This window comes from Patiria miniata, unplaced genomic scaffold (assembly GCF_015706575.1).
Source record: "Patiria miniata isolate m_02_andy unplaced genomic scaffold, ASM1570657v1 HiC_scaffold_17, whole genome shotgun sequence".
Lineage (NCBI taxonomy): Eukaryota > Metazoa > Echinodermata > Asteroidea > Valvatida > Asterinidae > Patiria > Patiria miniata.
In genome coordinates, this window is record NW_024037055.1 from 3,324,954 (window position 1) to 3,345,401 (window position 20,448).

General features: G+C 40.5%; 1 protein-coding gene across 1 annotated transcript; it reads left to right on the forward strand.

The window, feature by feature from the left end:
• The first annotated feature begins 297 nt into the window (after positions 1-297).
• LOC119723978 lies at positions 298-14,479 on the forward strand. Its single transcript, XM_038194901.1, has 5 exons — positions 298-440; positions 721-862; positions 4,529-4,531; positions 12,268-12,273; positions 14,309-14,479. Exons 1-5 carry the CDS (start codon positions 328-330, stop codon positions 14,477-14,479), a joined length of 435 nt encoding a protein of 144 aa, XP_038050829.1. The 5' UTR covers positions 298-327.
• The last annotated feature ends 5,969 nt before the right edge of the window (positions 14,480-20,448 follow it).

Consider the following 20,448-nt stretch of genomic DNA (forward strand, 5'->3'; position numbering starts at 1 on the left):
TTTCAGATAATGGCAGCTTGGTGGTCCAGCTTCGGGTGACTAAGTCATCCCCGGTCCAGAAATCTGTCAAAGTTTTTTGTGGACACCCGGAAACTGGAGTCGTGGTAGGAGTTGTGTAATGACGTCACCGCGGAGGCCATTGAATTGTATTAACACAACGTGTGTGTTGCCTGCTTTTGTATGACACGATGTATTAAAAACGATCGTTCGGCTTTGCAGTGTCGGTCTCGTTAAAAGAAAAAAACCGAGACAGCTCGAGAGAGACAATATCGACACATATGTTTCGGAACTGATGGAACTTCCCCCTTGGTTTCATATTGTGAAACCATGTCGGCTTATGTTCCAAAGGAGGCGGGGGTAAGCCTGCCAGTGCCCGGGGGTACCGTGGGGACCGAGGCTAGCCATTCCGCTGGGGTTGTGTCACCGGGTCTCGAAGCGACGTAAGTTGACCGAAATGCTCTTTAGAGGGGGATATATATCCCGATTTTCCATTAACTGTGTTTTGACGCCGGATGTTTCGTTTATCGATGTTCGCTGACAATGTTTTCAGTTCCGTGAAAATTGTGTCAGCGTGTAGGTTTAGGCTTTAGCCTAGCCTATCCTCCCTAGCCCAGGCTCACCATACCAGCGGAAACACCAATCTGGCAAAACTCGATGACTCAATAAATAAGTTTCTTTCGATTCTCAGATAATCTTTCAAGACTTTGGTTTCGATTTCAGGGTTTCTTCTAAGTCGGGAGATTCTAGGCCTCCCCTGCCCCCCGGTGCAGAGGCGGAGTCAGAAAATGGCAGTTTGCCGAAGACAGAACGTATTGGACAGGAGGAGAAAGTACCAGAACCTGACTCCGGAAGTCACGAAGAGGTGTGTTGTGTTCGAAATAATTTCGTTGTTAGTGACTATAGTGCATCCATTTTGCTTGTTTCTGTGCCATTTTGCACAAGAGTAAACCGTACGGTCTTTGAACTTCATAAATAATATACGCCAGATGTTAACACGTAAAACAGCTTCATGGCGGTTCGGTTATGCGGGGGAGGGATTCGGACCACCGCCCAGTTCTATATTCAGATTCAAGGTGAAGCGCTGTTGTTTATCCAAGATTTCGTGACTGTCGTGACTTAATACTCGATCGGGACCGGATTTTCAGCACCACCGGTACCGTTGAAAAAATCGTGCATAATTCAGTACTAGCTTGAGGCATGATTTGCGTGATGATTGTATAACTGAATTTATCTCCACGCTGTCGTAGGCCTACTCAGCAAGCTGACTGATGTTTTGTTTTATGACACTTGTGTCCATGACCCGTATTTCCTTCCCCCGTTAAATTGAGAAATCGTGCCGACCCAAAAAATAATGATGGATATTTTGAGACGGTTGTCGTGTGCGGGTATATGGACCGCGAGGTTATTTTAATCTCGATGTTGAGTATGAAGAAGTCTGCAGACCCACGGTCAGTCATGATCAAACACAAGCCTTATATTAAATAAGTCATCTTCATAAACATATTCTCCCCATGATTTCAAAAGTTTCCGAAAGTGCAGTAAATAGTTATACGTATATTTTGGGCTACCATCGGCGACCAGGCCCATACCCAGTCCCCCTTGGAGGAAACAGAAGAAACTTTTCTCTTCGGAGTTTTACAAAACAATAAACTTACATAAAACAGAGAATGGATCCCATTTCACTTCAAGTTTAGCAAATTTACCATTTTTAATCACTATAAATGTTTCTGTATCATGGTACATTTTACCGCCGTGTATGTCATTCGTAAATAATATAAAAAACGGTTTATACCATTCATCTTCATTTCATAAATATGGTAACGGCATAGGAGAAGAATTAGGTTAAGGGCAATCCAAATTTTGTTATAAGTAATTATGCCTAATAAAATCGTCTCATGATCTAAAAGTACATTTACAAGATGTGTATTCAAGATCTTTTTAATCCATTCACAAGTTTGGGTCCAGAACAATAAAGAAATCTCGCAAGTGCGAAATAAGTGCATTGACGATTTGCCAAGTTCTACTCGGCAGAAGGGACACATCGAGTCCCCTTTCTCTATCGTTACTACAACGCCCAAGACTTCAACTACTCCTAATATAACGCCACATTTATTATCTGACCGTTCAAAACCGAAGTTCATCAAACCATTTACAGTGAATTGGCCCCATCTTATACAGTTATAGATCGATCCGAGCACGCTTCATCTCCAGTACGGTGGCCCCCGTCCATGGCGAAAAGCATTGAGCTAGCTGTTGTTCAGATCATCCCATAATCCATCACGGGCGGTTCACAATGGTTACACCATTAAAGGGCCGGGAGCCTCGTTAGGGAACCGTGATCAGTCGGAACGTCTGTACCCGACAGCGATCTTTTTGGACAGTCACGATAGTTCCTTGATTAAATCTTCTTGGATGTCCCAGTTTACATAATACACTTGCCGGTACGAATCTTAAATCTCTTCATTCTCTGAAGTATCGTTATTTTTTTCCCCTTATTTGCTCGATGTGACATTGATTAATGTTCCACATTAATTTCATTTGGATAATCAGGAAAGTTTATATACATCTGGGTTTCCCCGAATCCGTCCGTGGCATATCTGTCTTCGTTGATCAATAATACATTTTTTAGCGACGCCTGTTACTGTACATGTATAGGCCCTTGCAGTGTTACTATCTATAGCTACGCTACGTAGACTGGTTAGCTATAACATAGCTCCATGGTTATACTTTTATCCATGTGCAACCATGCATGAAGTACCGACCGTGGTAACGTCTAACGACGTTTAGAAAACAGTCCCAAGAGCAATGAGATTTTAAGGACAGATCTGTAGAATGTTGCATGTTTAATTGCAGTTTCAGAGCCACTCTGTTTTGAATAGAATAAACCATTTTTCGCGGTATCTGCCGGGGTTGACTCTTTTTGTGTGGGTATCCACAACGACCGACTTTGTGGTCCTGAATACATACGTAAATATGTACAAACGACGATCGAGTGCATTGTATGCAGTCAGCTAGCTATCGGCGAGATTGGAATGAGGTCATTTTACACACAGCTATAGTGGTCAAGGTTGTCGATATGAACGTATATCGTGACGGCCATTTTTCTGTTGGCGTAGGAATTAATTGATTCTAACATCTCTTGAATTAGCAATTTCATATCAGATTGATGACAGGTGCAGAACCACAAAATAGAATACGTGCAAGAAATTGATGGCAATGACTTCTACTGATAAGTGATCAGTGCTTCATCGCACACAAGGAGCCACGTACAACATGATATCGCTCGATCGCTGAGCTGAGCGTGGCTTCTCGTTCGCCGTCTGAATTTTTATTGATGACATGAGCGTATACACGCTGTCTGGTGGTGCGTATCGATGCTATTAATCTCATTTATACATTACAACATGACGACAATGCGTAGCTAATATAAATGACTAACGCAATGAATGTATTCCGCAACCGCTGAAAACAAATCCCACTCGTTCAAATCTATCGAATTGAAGGTATAGCTTCAATTTAGGTTCGTATCCTGCATGACCTTGAATTCCTCGGATGAAACTACCCGATGAAAAATAAGCAGTATTTCCGACTTACAAACATTATTAGACCTACTGATTTTATCATTATAGTTGGTTCCGTCGGCATCTTTAAATTGACGTCTAATTTTCTTGCGATCATCAAGGTTCACCTTTTATTACCACCTATTTTATAGGCCCACATAGCAGGAGTGTTCATCCTTTTATTAATTTGGGCCGGATGGGGCGTGTCTAGCCCAACACGTAGCTTCCTCGCGAACTGTATCTGGGGCGTCTCGCTCTAAATCGTGCTATGCAAGATATCTTAAAGGGGCTGTCATGCACAATTGGATCTCCTTGTAGGTCCTCTCGCTAGAGAGAGCCCTCCCTCGTTTATTTTAGGAATCGTTATGTAAGCCATTTTGTTTGACTGAATTGTTGAGTGCAAGTCCCAACGCCTGTTGCTTGAGTAAGATTTTGTTTCTGCTGAGGAACATTCATTAAGTGTCTGTTTGTTTATGTTCGTTTGATTGTCTGGTTTCTTGTTGTGCGGGGTGCCAGTACAAAAAACCCCCAAAATTCCGAATCTTTTTAAATGTTGACTGGAGCGTGATAGCTGTATGATTTGTGATGAAGTGTCAACCATGGAACGTTCGATAGCTCCTTAGTGCTAACTGTGGCTGGAGCAGACAATGTCACATTTTCCTGCAGGGGACTTCAGCGTTGTGACTCAACTCGCGGGAATGTCTCGTTTCCTCACATGTCGTGCTGTATTCTGATTCCGCTGCTAAACGCGCGGTGACGTCATCTGTGGTAACCATCACTGGAAAACCTCTACGGGTTGTGGATTTTTCTCTGAAGAAAAATAATAACACGATGAATCGGACACGCGATCTGATGGCCAATATAGTGTCAATGTCAGTTTTATTATGTGTTTTCAGTGGTGATGTACATGTTGCTATAAAATACACAATCACCTTTTTTCTGCATTCTGTAGAGTATGATAGTTCCAGATTGTACACTCAATGGTGCGTGTATGCAAGTCCGCCACACTTTTTTTTTTATATTTGATGGGTCCGGTCTGGAAATAAATCTGGCACTAACCGTTCGCTTATTTTTAGCACTGCGCTCTCGCCGGGTAACGCAATCTTCTCCACGATAACAATCTTGGCATAAAAGCTGTGTTTGGCCGACAATTTAAACTAGGATCCTAATGTCGTTGGTAACTTAGAATAAGAGTGAAACAAGACGGGATTTTTTTCCAGTGGATCAAGACGTGTGTTAGTTTGTCCTTAGGAAGTCGTTATGCACAGAAGATATAGGGCTAAGGCTGTGAAAATTAAACGTTGAAACTTTACATTATTGATATCCGTTTAGAGTTTTGTTAGCATAAACGTTTAAACACTTGTTTGTATATCGACACCGTTTCCGTAAAATCCTTGCAGATTGCGTGGAGTTGCTAATATCATGGTTGTTGATCTGTCGATCCCGGAAGTAAAGTTTGTGCACTGCAAACGACAAAAAAAGCCACGTCAGATAGACTTTCCTCGTAACCAGGGGTCAGTACCACGGTTCGGTAGCTCACGCATGTCAGTGCGTGACGTTTCATTAAACGTACGAGGAAAGTCAAGGTGTGAATGCCTGGTTAGACTGGTACCATGCCTTTAATGCATAACGCGGAAGTTGGTACAAAGTCCGCCGACGAAACGCAAACTAGTTTACACTTCGCTGTATTTATTGTTTGTATTCCTCAAGTCATCAGTCACTAGTACTACAGACGACTGGAGGCAAGTCTAATCTAGTTACACGAGTGCTAAAATTTACGTAATAGGCCTACTCACCATTGGAATTATGTCATCTGATATGGCCTTCACTTATGTTTGGGCATGCAATCATTACTGTGAACGGATTACAGATTGGAAAAAAAACATTGAGCAACTACTCGGGTGGCTGAGATGTTTTTGTCAGCTTAATTCGGTCGAACTTTTTTAAATGAACGATCATAGGGCTAATAATTGTAGGCCGTGACGCTGTGCTTGATTTTTTTTTTTCACGAATCGAACGAACAGTGAACTTTCCCGGTTTCAGAAACGAGTTGTCGTTTTATTGCAGAATATAGGAATACAAGTTCATAACATTGTCAAAAGAACAAAAAAAAAATGAGGAACATCCGTGGAAGTGCAAAATAATTATATAATCGAATGTAGACTCGTGAATCTGTTTTAGTGAAGTCCGATAATAATGTTTGCAATTTTTGCAATCACGAAATAGGAGAAATTGTTAGTGAGTGGATCGTGGGAGAAATCTTTTAATTTGAAAATAAAAAATAAAAGAAGAATCTTTCACTGTACATTGCTGCTTAACTCAGTTAACTTGGAAATAAAAGTCTGTTCTAAAAGGATCCGTGAACAATAACAGGGCGCCACCAAGAGTTTGCCCCTGAAGTCACTTTTCAACTAGAAGTCGTCCGACACTGCCACGCAAACACAAATGCGTTCGGAAGCGCGCGTATATAAGGTAAAACCTGCTCAGTCGTGATCCTCGCTTCTTTAAAGTTCAAAGTCAGTATCGCTGTCATAATCGGACTTCTATGAAAATCGGACTTTACCCTACTATCTCATAAGTGACCAGTCACTCTCCTAATTATCCTCACTTAGGCATGCGCAATGAGTGGAAACAAAAGAAACGTGAATAAGATAGGAAGGCAGAAAGACCAGGAGATCTCGGCAGAGTTCATTCTAGAGGTAACTGGGGGAAGCAGGATTTTCAAGAAAAACTGTCCGTATTTCATAGAGTCCTAAAATCACGCTATACTTTTGGCAACGGGATTGCTGCGGGTAAAGCGCCATCAACGACAGGTTTTTTTACCGTCAGTGCGTGGTGTTGTGTTAATAAATCTGTAAGGTCTTGTTAAAACAAATTCATTGGCACACCAGTAAAGGTTAGCCTTGCCAATTTTCTGTTATCTTTCATTATCTTGTCAATTACTGATACATGTATGATACAAAAAAATAATAATAAAGTGTCCCATATCGCTCGTGCCGTTGTCGTGGGATACCGTTGCCAGACAACGCCAGTTCCTCTTCATTTTGTCCTCGCGGATATAAACGACAAGAATTAGCCCTGCTAATTTTTCTTGTTGGGAGATGTATGCTGTCGTTCATGTACTTCGAAAGGCATTTTGGCAACTGACAGAGCATCCTGTTTAGAAAAAATTATGATGCAGCACTTCCCTTAATGAGCTGAGCAACATATTTTGTAAAAACCTTATTTTACGAACAGTCATAGAATCTAAAGAAAGAAAGCGACATCGCATATATTTGTTGGAAGGCGCATTCCTCCTGGAATTTGCATTCTCAATGCTTTAATAAAAAAAAATACCGATAAAACTTCCAACTGAAACCAACGCGCTTATTTATTTGTATATATTTTTCTGTATCTTCTCAGATAATGTTACCACTTTAACCACTCGATAACCCTGCTTATTTTTGAACATAGAGAGCTATCGAACTTCAACATCAAAATTATTTGAACGAACTGTTCAAATATCGCACTTATTGTTTTAAAAGTGTGTGGCAGTTAAACTCTCAAGTGATAATTCCTAAACGTAAAACGCAATATGATTTATTTCCGCAGCCGCTACAATTTTGACAACAAGCTTTCCATAATAATGCCCATCTTAAATGTTATTTAAAGCCATTAAAGAACCACTTTAGCTTAAGTGCGAGTACCGAACCCGTCATGTCAAAACTGCCCTGGATACGGCGCGCCTTTCATTATCCGCCATTGATCCGTGGTTGCCTGGCAACCAGGCTATTACGTCATGCGACGTGACGATCTCTTTTACCTGGGTGATGATTGTAACCGGGCATTGTGTCCCGTTGTTTGTCGATTTCTGTTCCTGTCTGATGATCGTGGTCTTATAAATCAAATCTACGTTGAGCGTCACATCAGAACTTACAACACACGATATTTCGTAAATTCGAGGGGACTATAGCTTTTGCGGGGAATGAACCGTTTTGTAATCCATGTTACAGAATTGAAAGGGAATTTTACTTCCATTAAAAGGAAGAGTTCGTGTTGCATTAACATCGTTCCTGTTGCAGAGGGTTATTTTCAACTTAAATTATATTTTGTTCATGATCCTTAGTACAACGTTCGTTTTCATAACGTATAGGGCCTACAGATTGCGTTGCGCAATGTCTTTGTCCCGAAAACTACCCTTTTTTTCAAAACTGCTTGTTGAAAAGTGTACCGAATGGATTATGGAAGAATTAAGCCCGGTTCATACTTCACGCGAAAGGCATAGGCCTACAAAGGGTTACCACGTTTTCGCGTTGTACAAGGGGTACATTAAATGGTGTGCTGGGGTGGGGGCAATCGACTGAAGCGCAAAAAAAAATGAAGCCTTTGCTACGTGGGAAATGACGCATGATCGCATTGTAGTTGAAAAAAATTGTATGGCAAAATACAATTAATGTATAGGGGGCCTAATGGCTGACTGATATTTGCAATAGCGCCCCTAGCTTTTGTACGCGTGACCTTCGTGAGAGAATCCGGGTGCTTTGAAGGGTGAATAATAATACACGTATAATGGTAGTGTACATGCCGAATGGTGAGTTATCTTGCACGAACCGAATACATGCAGGCTTGTACTGTCATCCGTACCTAATATAAAATACGGATATAATTCAGGATTGATGATTTTTGAATACCGTCTGTCAATACAGACATAATGAAATGCATAATTAATTTCGTATGGATAATAATCGGTGGTTGTTTTGCTATTTCTGTCCTAGTAAGCAATATTTTTAATGCAGTTGAAACTGAGTCTTGGTGTAGCATTTCCTTCGCATTTCAATGACAAAAACCAGCAGGATAGCCTTATTGTATAGACGCACGGAGACGTGGATTTGCACATAAAAATTATAGGTCTAGCCGTTCGTTTTGGAGTCATCGAGCTGTGTTTAAAACAGAATCGAACGTGCATGTAGCTTAGGTGATACTCAGTTGCTTGCCTTAACGGCCAAAATGACGTAACCATGCAGAAACCTGCACAATGCGGCCAGTCTGGCCGTTTTGGCTGGGACCATGAACTTGAACACAATGATGTCATGTACTTTCCTGTGTAACCGTAAATTGCATCATTATGCGCGTGAACAACATTAATAACAGCTAGTATTTCATAGAAAAGTACCATTAGTTGCCCAATTTCCGGCTTGTATTTGATGCTAATGATCTCCTTTCTGTCCAATTACTCGTGCAGCACTATGGAATGTGTAGTTGAAAACTGACGCATGCGCGTCATGATCATACGCACTGTTAACTTGGTTGCAGAGAAAAAAAATCTGGCGGAGTAGCCAACTTTTAAGCGGTATGAAATTAGTACATATATCTTTTTTCGTTTTGTACCCATAATCGACAGGAATCCCGTCGCCCTCAAAAATGCTAGTTTTCCTTCGTGATATCGCTGCGTGCAGTGCGTCAAAAATCCCTCGAGAATACATGACGGAAATAACATATCGATTTCAGAATTATTTATATATATTTTTTTTCAGACTCATTTTTGGATTTATTGGTCACATAGTCCCATTGGGACCTTTGATTTGACGTAAAGAGAGCATAACTGTCGGAAAAACTCCATCTCGAAATGTCAGTGAGTTGAGTTATAATAACGAGTTGTTTTGCTGTCATGTACGTGCTTTTGCCCTTTTTGAGGAAGGAAAATGAAGTGTTCTATATTCGTCCCCTTTAATCAAATAATTGTATTCCTTGAGTTTCTTAGTTCCCCTCGGCCTCAGAGTAAAAAAAAAGAACGATTTTCCATCGAGAACCATGAACTTCTGGCGGGTCAAACAGTCATTTACGTACCAAGGTCAGAATTAGGTGATGGATTTTAAAGAGAAACCCGCCTTAGCTTAAAAAAAAACTATTATGCACAAATCGAAATGGGGCATCCCCTTCATACAGGGTATCCCCCAAAAAGTTGTGCGAGCAGATATCCTTCTATTTCTCAAAAACTACTTAACATGAGTATTTCATGTTAGTGGAGCATATTAATTATACTCTTGTGTATAATCAGTGAAAATTCCCTGGACATCCGTTCATGCAAACCGGAGATCTAACAATTGTAATGGGTTAGTGATATCAGTGCATCAGATTGTCATGCGCCTTTTCACTCCGAGTGTGAATTAAGTTAACTGTGTATAAATCCCATCCCACGGATTTCCATGGCATTTTTAATGAATATACACAAAGAGTATAATTAATAATGCTCCAGCATCAAGATGAGATACTCATGTTAAGAAGTTTTTGAGAGGCTGGTTTTCGTTCTCTTTAATTTCTAAATTTCTGATACACTTCCAACTTCCCATCGATCAAATTTTATACACTTGTCATATTCATATTGTTATAAGTGTTCGTCAGTTGTGTGTCTCAATTTTACGGTTGTGACCTCCCCTTTAATGTCTCTGACGTAGGCCCAGGCTATATCATAATTGGTGACCAGCGGTTGTTACGCTGCTGTGTGTATAAAGTTACATGATAGGCCTTCGCGTGATGTTGTCTAAACCTCACTAAGTGTTACGCTGATAAAGCAAACTCTTTTCCCCTCACTTGTTATGTCTGTGTTTATAACATTACAGTCGACTCTCGTTAGTACAAACTCTGTTAATACAAAATTCTGGTTATAACAAACATAAAGCCTTGGTCCCGACTGAGCATTTATATGCACAATGAATGGGACTGATTTTCCTCTTAATACAAAATTCTGATACAATGTATAACAAACAATTTGGCTAGGTCCGAACGAGTTTGTTATAATGAGACTCGACTGTATATTGATCTCATGTGGGATTCACATGCATTGAGCCTGTTTTGCACTTGGATTTAAGAGCTTTTCGGTACCTTTTCCACTTAATGCATTGACACTTCCTTATACCGTGAATTGATTCTTGTATGCTCAGTTCAAACATTACAATGGGATTAAACATTAATGCTTTCAAAAGGGGATTGGCACATCAGAGTTCATAATATAAGCGCAATAAAATTATAATGTTTATCTGTGAATTTCTTTTATAGAGTATACAATCATGGTGCATTGTAAACAAGTTCCGTTCATCGATCAGACTTCTTGGATTTTTGTTCTTCCCAATCTCACAATTTCACGCCTCGTATTTCACCTCCAATTTTCTCCAAGTTTCATTCGCTAAATAAAAACCGAAATCGCCGCGGGACACACTTTGCAAGCCACGCGGGAAGTTTCGTCCGTACTTGTATAGCTTTTCCGACAGTTGACTATTTCTGCCGCGAATTAAGATTCTCCGCTGTGTGTTACAGCAGTTACCAAGCAAATAAAATAACCTTTTATCTACGAAATCGATAAAACAAAATTTGCTGTCTTGGAAATGTCATTTCATGATTTCTTTGAAGTCAATCTGTGTCTTTGTCCTTGCGTCAGTCTTAAAGCCCCCTTCTTTCCTTATGTTCTTAACGACATCATTAGGCCTAGGTCATCTGGGAATTGGGAGGATTTGTATTTTCCCCCATAACATTCCCTTGCCAAACAAATCTGTTGAAGACGGATCCAGTTTTGCTGATACATATCGGCGAATGCTTCACCGGAAATATGAAGTTTGGCGAAGGTTAAACTGTATCCGTGCATGGGTCGAGCAGTGCGAAACAAGGAAGTACATTGTAATTATTGTGTATAGGGTTCGCCTCTGCTGAAGAGAGCCATACATCTTCCTTGTTCACTCATAAATGTGACGATGTTCATTATTCCAAATCACATTATCGATACTACTGGTCGATTATGTGTCTGTCGTGTGCAACGCTTCGGACACTGAGGTACTGCCGAAGGAGAAGATTATCCCCTTCACTTCGCTAATATCTTTCAGATCACGGACTGTCAAATTGTAGCAACGATCCGCAGACGTGGCATTATTGTGCACGCGATATTATCGACAATTCGGCGATCTGCAAGTTATTTTTAGACTAGACTCATACTATTGTGGAATAAATGCACTTGGCCTCCAGTGTCGCCATTTCCGACATCGAGAAGTTGCCCCTTTTATCGCCATGGTGATTATCTCGTGCTCTTGGCGGTCACCGGGCAACTGTTTCCCGTAGCAACTGCGCGAAAGGTGTGGTATGTGAGCGATTTGGGTGGTTACGTGCGGATGCTGCAACATTTCGTGACCCGTGCACGCGCGCCCCCGCGCGGCAAGAATGGAGCAGGGCTCCCGGATGTTTACACACCGCCGATAGTGCAGACTGATAAAACGCTGTCATTACCATACCAAAGATGTCCGTTTTACTATCACAAAATTTCGAGCGCAACCAACCAAGGCCGTTACTACTAAATATGGAAACCCAGGCATACTTAAACAGTATATTATCCATAGTTCGTTACAAAATATCGCTTTATGTCCAGCTATGCCTACCTACGTTAGTTCAGTGTAAAAATCTGAACTCATTGTACTGCATTCAATGATAATGGAAATCGATTACTTCGGGGAAACCAAGAATTCGAGAGCCACGCCACCTAAAAATCCCAATCAATACTATCGATTGAAGTTATCTAATGCATATTGATTACCCCGAGGAAAATATACAACATCAAGTGTCTATTGCAGTCAACAACGTAAACTGGATGGGATTTCGAAAATTGAAACTGTTGTTTTGGTGTTGCGTTCCTTGTATTGCTAAGATATGATTTTACAGTAAGTGCATGCTCTTCATTGTGGTTCAGCCTGAGGCATTTTTTTGGCAATCAGCTTTCAATAACGTGCGTGTGAAATGACATTTTCTGTACACATTGTTTGTAGCAAATGTTTAAATGTCATCACAGGTTGGATGCCCGTCTTTATAAGGAAGCGAGCTTTTATGTCTGTATCGTTTTAGGTAGGCAGGGGCAAAAAAAAGTTATGTGTTGTGCATGTTGTATCATCAGTCACACTCAACATAACAAACACGGTTCCGCTTGACTGCGTGCTTTGAATGCAATTCGCCGCTTCTTTTAGTAAGCCAATTATGGTCATGCCTGATCGATCACACGCAGTGCACCGTAATAAATGTGTCTCCTTACCAAGGACAAGGTCTGTAACCTACCACAAGCAATCCTTAAATAATATCCTTCTTTTTTTTCTGCAATTAAAAAAGGTCGAGAAGAAGCAACTTTATACAAAAATGTTCTTACAACAATTTTTGCGCAAAATGAACAGGTAAACATCGTTTTTTTTCCCGTGAGGCTGACGCCCACAGCTCCAAAACGAGCTCCTATACTAATGGGATACACTTGTGGTAATTGTAATTTCATCGCATATTGCTGGTATCGCCGTTGGACTCATATTTACTTGCTAAATAATAAAACAATTATGGAAAAAAAGATGCGGGTTTCAAGCAAGACGGAATCAGTTAAGCGATGACTGAAAAATTAACTGAACGCGGACGCAAAAGAAAAACATTTGAGAGTCCTCGTTCGAAATTCATGCATAGATCGGTTGATTCGGGGCATGGAATGTATTAATCGATATCCATCAATAATATCGAAAGTGGTGTTTGTGGGCATTTTAAATTGCATGCTTGCTTTGTTTTGGTTTAATACATGGCCGTGGATTTTGGTTCGATCAGTGATCGATGACATTTTCGTTGGAAAGTACGAACGAAATGCTATACCATGGGAGCTGTTAAGCCCCCCCCCCCAAAAAAAATAATAATAAATGCTTATTAAGTTAGAAAAACCAAACGAGTACCAGTTACAGGATGCATTCATTGCATTACATTCTGATTGGTAACCTGGGTTTGTTTTCCTTCTTGTTTTGCTATGCAAATTTATGTGCTTAACAGTTCCGTTTGATATAGTGGTATTACTGTGCAGATGACGAACAAAGACGCGTCACTTGTCTGTCGTTTTTTTTTTTTTTTGATTATTTTTATTACTAGTATTTTTATTCATTATTACGTCTAGCCATTGCGTCCTTGGAATTTTAAAATCTCCAGGGACAGGATTTTTTATTACACTAATGAAATTTAATTCGGTCCTATGTAACGGCCGTGCCTTATGGATTTGGTGATGGCCTAGGCATACGGCATACTGAATGGGAATTGAGAACCATGGCTGACAAAAAAATAACGTGTTTTTGAAATGCTTGTCCTCAAAAAATCTCTAACCTGCGATGTAATCTAATCAGCGCTCAGCTCACGCCTACTGTCGGTAAAAATCGATTTTAAAATGCTGTAGGTTTTTTTTAATTTAGTTTTTTTGGGGGGAGGGACAAAAATGAAAAGCAAGGTTGGCGCAGCTTTCAATGTGTTTAACGCAAGAGTGGACATTATCTCATTTGGTTTTCGTTAAATCCATTTCGTTTCAACAGCTATAGCGAAAATCCAAGAAGCGATGCCCTAGTGGATTGAATACCGTGAAACATTCGTGTTGTCTTCTTCAATAGTCAGGATATCATATTGTAAGAGTTGCAGCAAAATACTCTCACCTTTTTTATTTTATAGATTCAGTGCCAGCCTGAGTGTGTATGTGTGAACGCATCTGTGTAATTGCTTAACTCGCGTCCGCATAAACCAGTGAGTCTGATATCTCGCCGCTAGGGGCTAGATGTGAAATGATTATCATAACTACTTTCCAGGGTCAAAATGTATGACATACCATCATAATTATCTGATTTCCCAACTGCAAATTACATGTACTTAATTTTGCCGCGCTGAACGTAATGTCATTGTGTACATGTTGTGTGGTAGAACGACTTTCTTTGTTATGCAGTTTTTTTTCTGTGTAGGTTTGCACCCAGTATGAACTAGGTTCAGACGGGTTGTCTGTGCCGTATGAAGTGAGGGTGCCGGGTACAGCAGCCCTCCTGTACCCACGGACACGAGACCTCAAGGTTCACTTGACAACTAACCCTAAATCGGCATTGTTCGTTTGCGGATTACCAACCACTATACAATGATCGCGCCGCACGGCGGCGCGCAGTACCCTAGGGACTAATTTCGGCGGTAAACCATCGCTCTAGTTTTTTTTGGCTATATCTCTCAATGGGTACGGCGGATGGACGTCATGACGCGTTCTGCGAGTGGTGTGTATTTTATACCCCGGATTGTGATGTGATGACCAGCATCGACTTCAGAATCTAAAAATAGATTTGGACGGCTGTGAGATATCTTACGGTCTGGGCAACTGCCGTTCTAGCGGCTGTTTTTAGTGACTTCGCGGCGACCAAAGCATTTAATTCTTCGAGTCTACTACGAAGCGTGCTACAAAGGAAGGAATACGCAAAGGCAAGTGAAAACTAAAAAAATGCAGTCTGTGTTTCGGCGTGTGTACATTGGGGGGGGGGGGGGGAGACAACGGGGACAGACTGGATTGATTGTGGCGGTTGCACAAACACACGGCGGCCACGTGCCGTGGTTTAGCGGTGACCGGCCGTTTGTCACGATGTGTATAATGTAAAATCGTACCGCGGCGAACCAACAACAGTACTAACGCTTCAATCTACGATCATAAAAAATGGAGGATTTGGTCTTGATATTTCGCGCTCTTTCAGTTGCAAATGTCATATTATGTCGAGGTTCACCTTTTTATAAGTATCTTTAGGGAAGATTATCTTTTCAGTAAATTGTCGTGACATCTGCGTTGCGGCTAAGATCGATCCTACAAATGGATCCTATCATACAGCTTTCCTTGCTTTAATAGTCCTTTTGTGACTAATAGCCATAACGTTTGTGTTGTCCAAAGCGTTTCTGAGCAGAACAGACGCGTGTGCCTTTAATAAATATCGTTGCGAAAATGGTTTCGGATGATTGACGAACTCGACACAATAGCAAAGCTGCCAGCAAATTTTGGCGAGAGGCCAAATTAATTCTTCACCCGAAATTAATAATGGCATACTATAATTCTACGGTTGTTCTGCTATCGAATGTAGATCACAGCGTGGAACCTAACAAACGGGCTCCCAATTAAAGTTTATATTCGAATCGCACGAAATGGCGCGCTTATACGATCTTTTGGTAGGTAGTTTCTCCACAATTTCACTATTTTTGTTTTACCATAGGTAGATATATGCTTCTGTATATCGAGTTACTTTGCAATTCTTATCCGTCTTTCGGTCTGCTGTCTGTCTGTACCCAAGGAATCTAGTTACATTAGACCTTGTTTGTCGCGACATTAGGTATAGCATTTCTCATCACGTTACCTGTGACGTCATGCCTATTGAATACCGTCTGGAAAAACAGGCACCAAACTTTGTCATTCTCGTTTTTTCCATTCTCGTGTTTTTTAAACCACTCATATTTCAACAGATAAACATGCAATACCGGGTTCACGTTTTTTAGGTTAAAGCCGGCGTCACGCGACCATAACTTGCAATTTGTGTTACCCAAGTGAGACGTGATCTTCGTGCAGCGTGGTCCTGTGGCTTTGTTAAATGGCTCCGCGTCACTTGATTTTATTTGAAAGATCTCTCTGTTGTTAATTTTTTCTTCGCTTTGAAAGTCACGCCCACAAGCTTGAACGTATTATTAAAACCTCTTTAATGGACTCTGCCTTTGTCTGGGAACGAGACGAGGAATTGTATGAGTGATCACAAACCGATGTGCCAATTCGTGGATTCTCGTCCCTCCCTAGGGCACTGACACCGAACATGAACTCTGAAATGTGCAAGCATGCGCAAAAGCACCAGCCTCTATTGTCTATGCACAGAGCCAAACCATTCATCTTGCCACTCCTAAAAATGATGTTGTCGTTTGGAGTCAACCGATACGCCGTGTGCTGTTCGATTCAGGTTTTCATTCGAGATTGCAGCGTCACAAAGCTACTTTTATTTTGACAACATAGCTTTGTATAATAAGGCTGCACCGTAAAATCTGTGCACATAGTCGCCATATTTGAAAAATCATATCGAGGCTGTATCTGAAGAGCCAAGGCTCTTTCGTGTCTTTACTATTTAGGTCTGCAAAGCTATATTACATGAGTGTCCATTCATGTAACCGAACATTCTAAAAACTCACGGGTCAGAATGTTGACCCGGAATCTGGGTCCTGCGGGGCCTGACACTTTTTAAAAAAAGTATTACACAATTACACTTCTTTACCGGGTCATTTTGAAAAGTGTCATTTTGACCCAGTAAAAGTCATTCTGACCCGAAGAGTATCATATTGACCCGAAAAGTGTAATTTTGACCCGGAAAGTGTCATATTGACCCGGAAAGTGTCATATTGACCCGGAAAAGTGTCAGGCCCAATAGAACCTAGATTTCTCGTCAAATCTTATGTGGGACTTTTTGGGTTGACAGTTTCGCCTCGCTTTCATCCTATCCCCGTAAAGGGTCCACAAAGGTATAGCCGACCATTTGCAGACTGGAGACGATTCGATCCACAGAGCTCAGCTAAGCACAGAAAACACTTGCTGATTAGAAATGGGTTACCAGCGAAATTGTCATGCATGTACATGTATATTAATCGTGGCTGGTTCTCTGCGGATTTTTGCTTTGCACATAAATTTGCTAGGTCCAGATCAGATTTGACCCAGAATCCGGGTCATTTATGGGGCCTGACTCTTTTGACACTTCTCCGGGTCAAAATGACCCAGAAAAGGAGTCAAAGGGTCAAAAAAATGTCATTTTGACCCAGAAAGTGTCAGGCACTACAGGACCTGGATTCCAGGTCATATTTTTTTAGCGAATGTAAGCAAGATTTTCTGCTAAGCAGCTCCATGGAATTGGGCCCTGCTTTTAGATTGTTTTTATACAAGTTTTACTGTAAAGGTATAATGTTTTAATGGGAAGGAGAGGGCCGTTCGGATTACTCGACGTACTCCCTCTGCGAATGGCCTTTGCAATGTGTGAACACGATCGGGAGAGAAAAATCGGAACTTCGATTCCAATCGCTCGAGTGTTGTCGAGATCAAGTATCGATTATAGTAGCTCGAAAGGTTGTTTCGGGCTTGGCTTGTTTTGCATGACTCGTTCGATCGTGAAATTAAAAAAAGAAAGTTGTTATCAATTCGTGATGCGACGTTGCAGATAATGGAACTTGGTGGGGGTAACAGCTATAGCGTGCGGGATCGTCTTGTTTGTATCGAATGGTAGCAAATTAATTAAGTCCTCGTGATAATTTTCAACTTCAGAACGAAATCTCAGTGTCAGTTCTTTCCTGTTTACCGCTTTAGTTTTCCGTTGGTGCAGGTGAAGTCATTATTAAGTCACAACGCTAGAAGCATGGATGCTGGAAGTTAGCTCCTGAAAAAAACCGCTTCCTGGGCATTACATGTCGCTCTTAGGTTGGCATTAAGTCTTGTTTTTCCCAATAAGTCTTTTTTTTATCAAGTAAGTGGCGCTGCCACGCTTTTTTCCTCTCTTCCCGTTCCAAGTGTTTTTCCACGTATTCATCCACGCTAATCTGTTTTCCCGGGGAGATGTGTTTCGTTGCCTGGCAGATGGGAGTCATTACAAAACATGAGGGCGTTTTGAGTTCAAGGTTGAATAGACATTAGACTTAATGCCCAGTCCTCTGACTATCGGGGTTTATTTTAAACGTGTGGTGACGCAACGTTGTTTTTTTCACCTCTGCTTCATTCCTCAATGGTTTCACCGACAGAAAGTGAATTTTTATGCGTGGGAATAAGCGTAGGTCATCACGGTTGAATCACCTTGTCGCAGCTATTATTGTGCTTTCAAAAAGACCTACCATTGTTAAGAAGTCATGAACAGGATGGAATCTGCAGCAACGCTAACAATATCGGAAACGATTTCGCCAGCATTTTCTTTCAGCTTAGTTCAAGCTAATATACCTTCTGCATCTGGGTTCAGCGCGTTGAATTACAAACTATGAGTTTCTCAATAGGGGTTCATTAGAAAATCTTGTTTTAACTCAAAACGAAAGTCCTACATTTTCAGTGATTTAAGTGTTTACTTGTTTTTCGTGGTGTTAGATGCTTTACGAAAGTCATGGTTATTGGCCTAGAATCTCAGTTAAAAAATGGTTATGGCTTCGAAAGTAAAGCCATAGCCAGAAACGACATTCTGGAATTTAACGGTGTTTTGTCTTTTTTAAAATCATTGGAAATCGAGGTGACTCGTATTGATGTCATCACGTGATTTCATACAGATTTCTGAAATTGATTTCTGAAATTTTGACGATTATCGTCATATCTCACGAACACACTACATTATGATAAAATTCAAATTCGTGTAGTAATAGGTTTGTGAGGTCATAGATATTTGCACAAAAATGTGGAAATGTGTTACGTCATCATGACGTCATAAAAAACACCATTTTTCAAAACACATATAAGGGAAGGTCCGATCGTCTTGAAACTTGATGGAAAGTTAGATAATCATATACAAAGTTCGACATGGCGCCAAGATGACGTCATCCACTGATTTGTAATACATGTCAAAACTTTTTTATTTTATATTGAATGCACTTTGTACACAAAATATAATTTACATGACTCCACATCGCCAAAAAGGCATAAACTAATTTTAAAAAATCATAATCGAAAAAGCCCTTTGTCCTGTTATCAAAATAATAAACATAAACATCTAGTTTGTTTTATTATCCTCTCATAAATCTAAGCAAGAATGTACCCTTCGTTAGTAATTTCCCAATAGGCAACTTCTCACTGGTGTTCGCGTCCGTCAGGCTTTGTATATTGTCAATTGCCGCAACGGCACAAATAGACACAGATGTCGATTTTTTCCGACAGTTGCCATAGAAACATGTAGATGTGTCCACCAAAACTGGGCTGAGGTAGTATAATTAAACGATGCACGAACTGCGCAGTGGTGCGTGTGACGAGTTTTATAATCGGCAGTTGCCAATGACAGTGTGGGTAATAATGATGAATTATGTCCGAAGTACGCGTGCGTGGTTCGCCGCACCCATTTTTTTTTATTTTGGGGCCGAAATCTCGGGATTTAGCTCTCTATAAAAAAAAAAATCCCTTGAGATCCTGGAATGGGCTCTTGTTAGTCGCCTTTCAAACAAAAACAATGATTGGGACACCCTTTTAGGTATATTGATAGAAAAAAACCAGATAGACAAGAGAGATATAACCACAGCAAAAACCCACATATCCCAGCAACATTTGAGACCGAAGCGATTGCAACAGCTTCAAAGATTGTGCCCTGTTGAATATGCATGGCCACAATAATTAGCATACAATCCAATGGCCTTCACTCTATAACTTCAATGGAAAGACTAACAAACAACACACATTTACAAAAGACTCACATTTGCAAATCAACGATTTTTTTTTAATGTTCACATTTCTGGCCCTTTAAGCGGTATTGTCTTTTTTTCTGTCCTGTTCCTATTATGTTTCACTATCACACATAAAACAGACGGTATTCTAATTATAATTTTTGTTAGTGTTTCATTTTGTTTGGGGCTGCATATTGATATGAGATAGGCTCACAGACGTTATAGGGCTTGATGTATCTGATGGCATCAACATCATTTAAAGGTTAATTGACACAATTTGTATTAATATTGGATGCAAGAATATAAACAAAAATGTCAGGCGAGCGACAGGAACAAAGGCCGTTGAAATATGCGGCTTAGTTCATGCGTTGCTTAATCGTTCATGGCTGTTCCTTATGTTTGCATTGAACGTGCAGCTTTATAGCCATTTACTCTTTTCCTCATATGTACGTTTTTGTTTTCTCAAATTAAAGGGGTCCATGTAATGTTATTTTCTTCAGCCCTTGAAAATGCACCGTTGTGCCATATTTAAGTGTTTTTTTTTCAATTTTCGTTTTGTCATTTTCAAGGGTATTTTGGTGCATTTTTGTTTCTTATGCTAATGGGAAATTCTGTATTCATGAGCAAAAGTGTGATTTCATTTCAGGCAGAAACCTCCATGTTACAGCTATATCAGCACTAAAAGTTACCAGAATTGGAAATATTTTGCTGTCAAGAA

Bases quoted from the DNA above. Each gene is read 5' to 3' on its own strand.
- LOC119723978 (XM_038194901.1), top strand. From the start codon at position 328: ATGTCGGCTTATGTTCCAAAGGAGGCGGGGGTAAGCCTGCCAGTGCCC. The intron at 441-720 runs GTAAGTTGACCG...TTTCGATTTCAG, and splicing joins TCACCGGGTCTCGAAGCGAC to GGTTTCTTCTAAGTCGGGAG.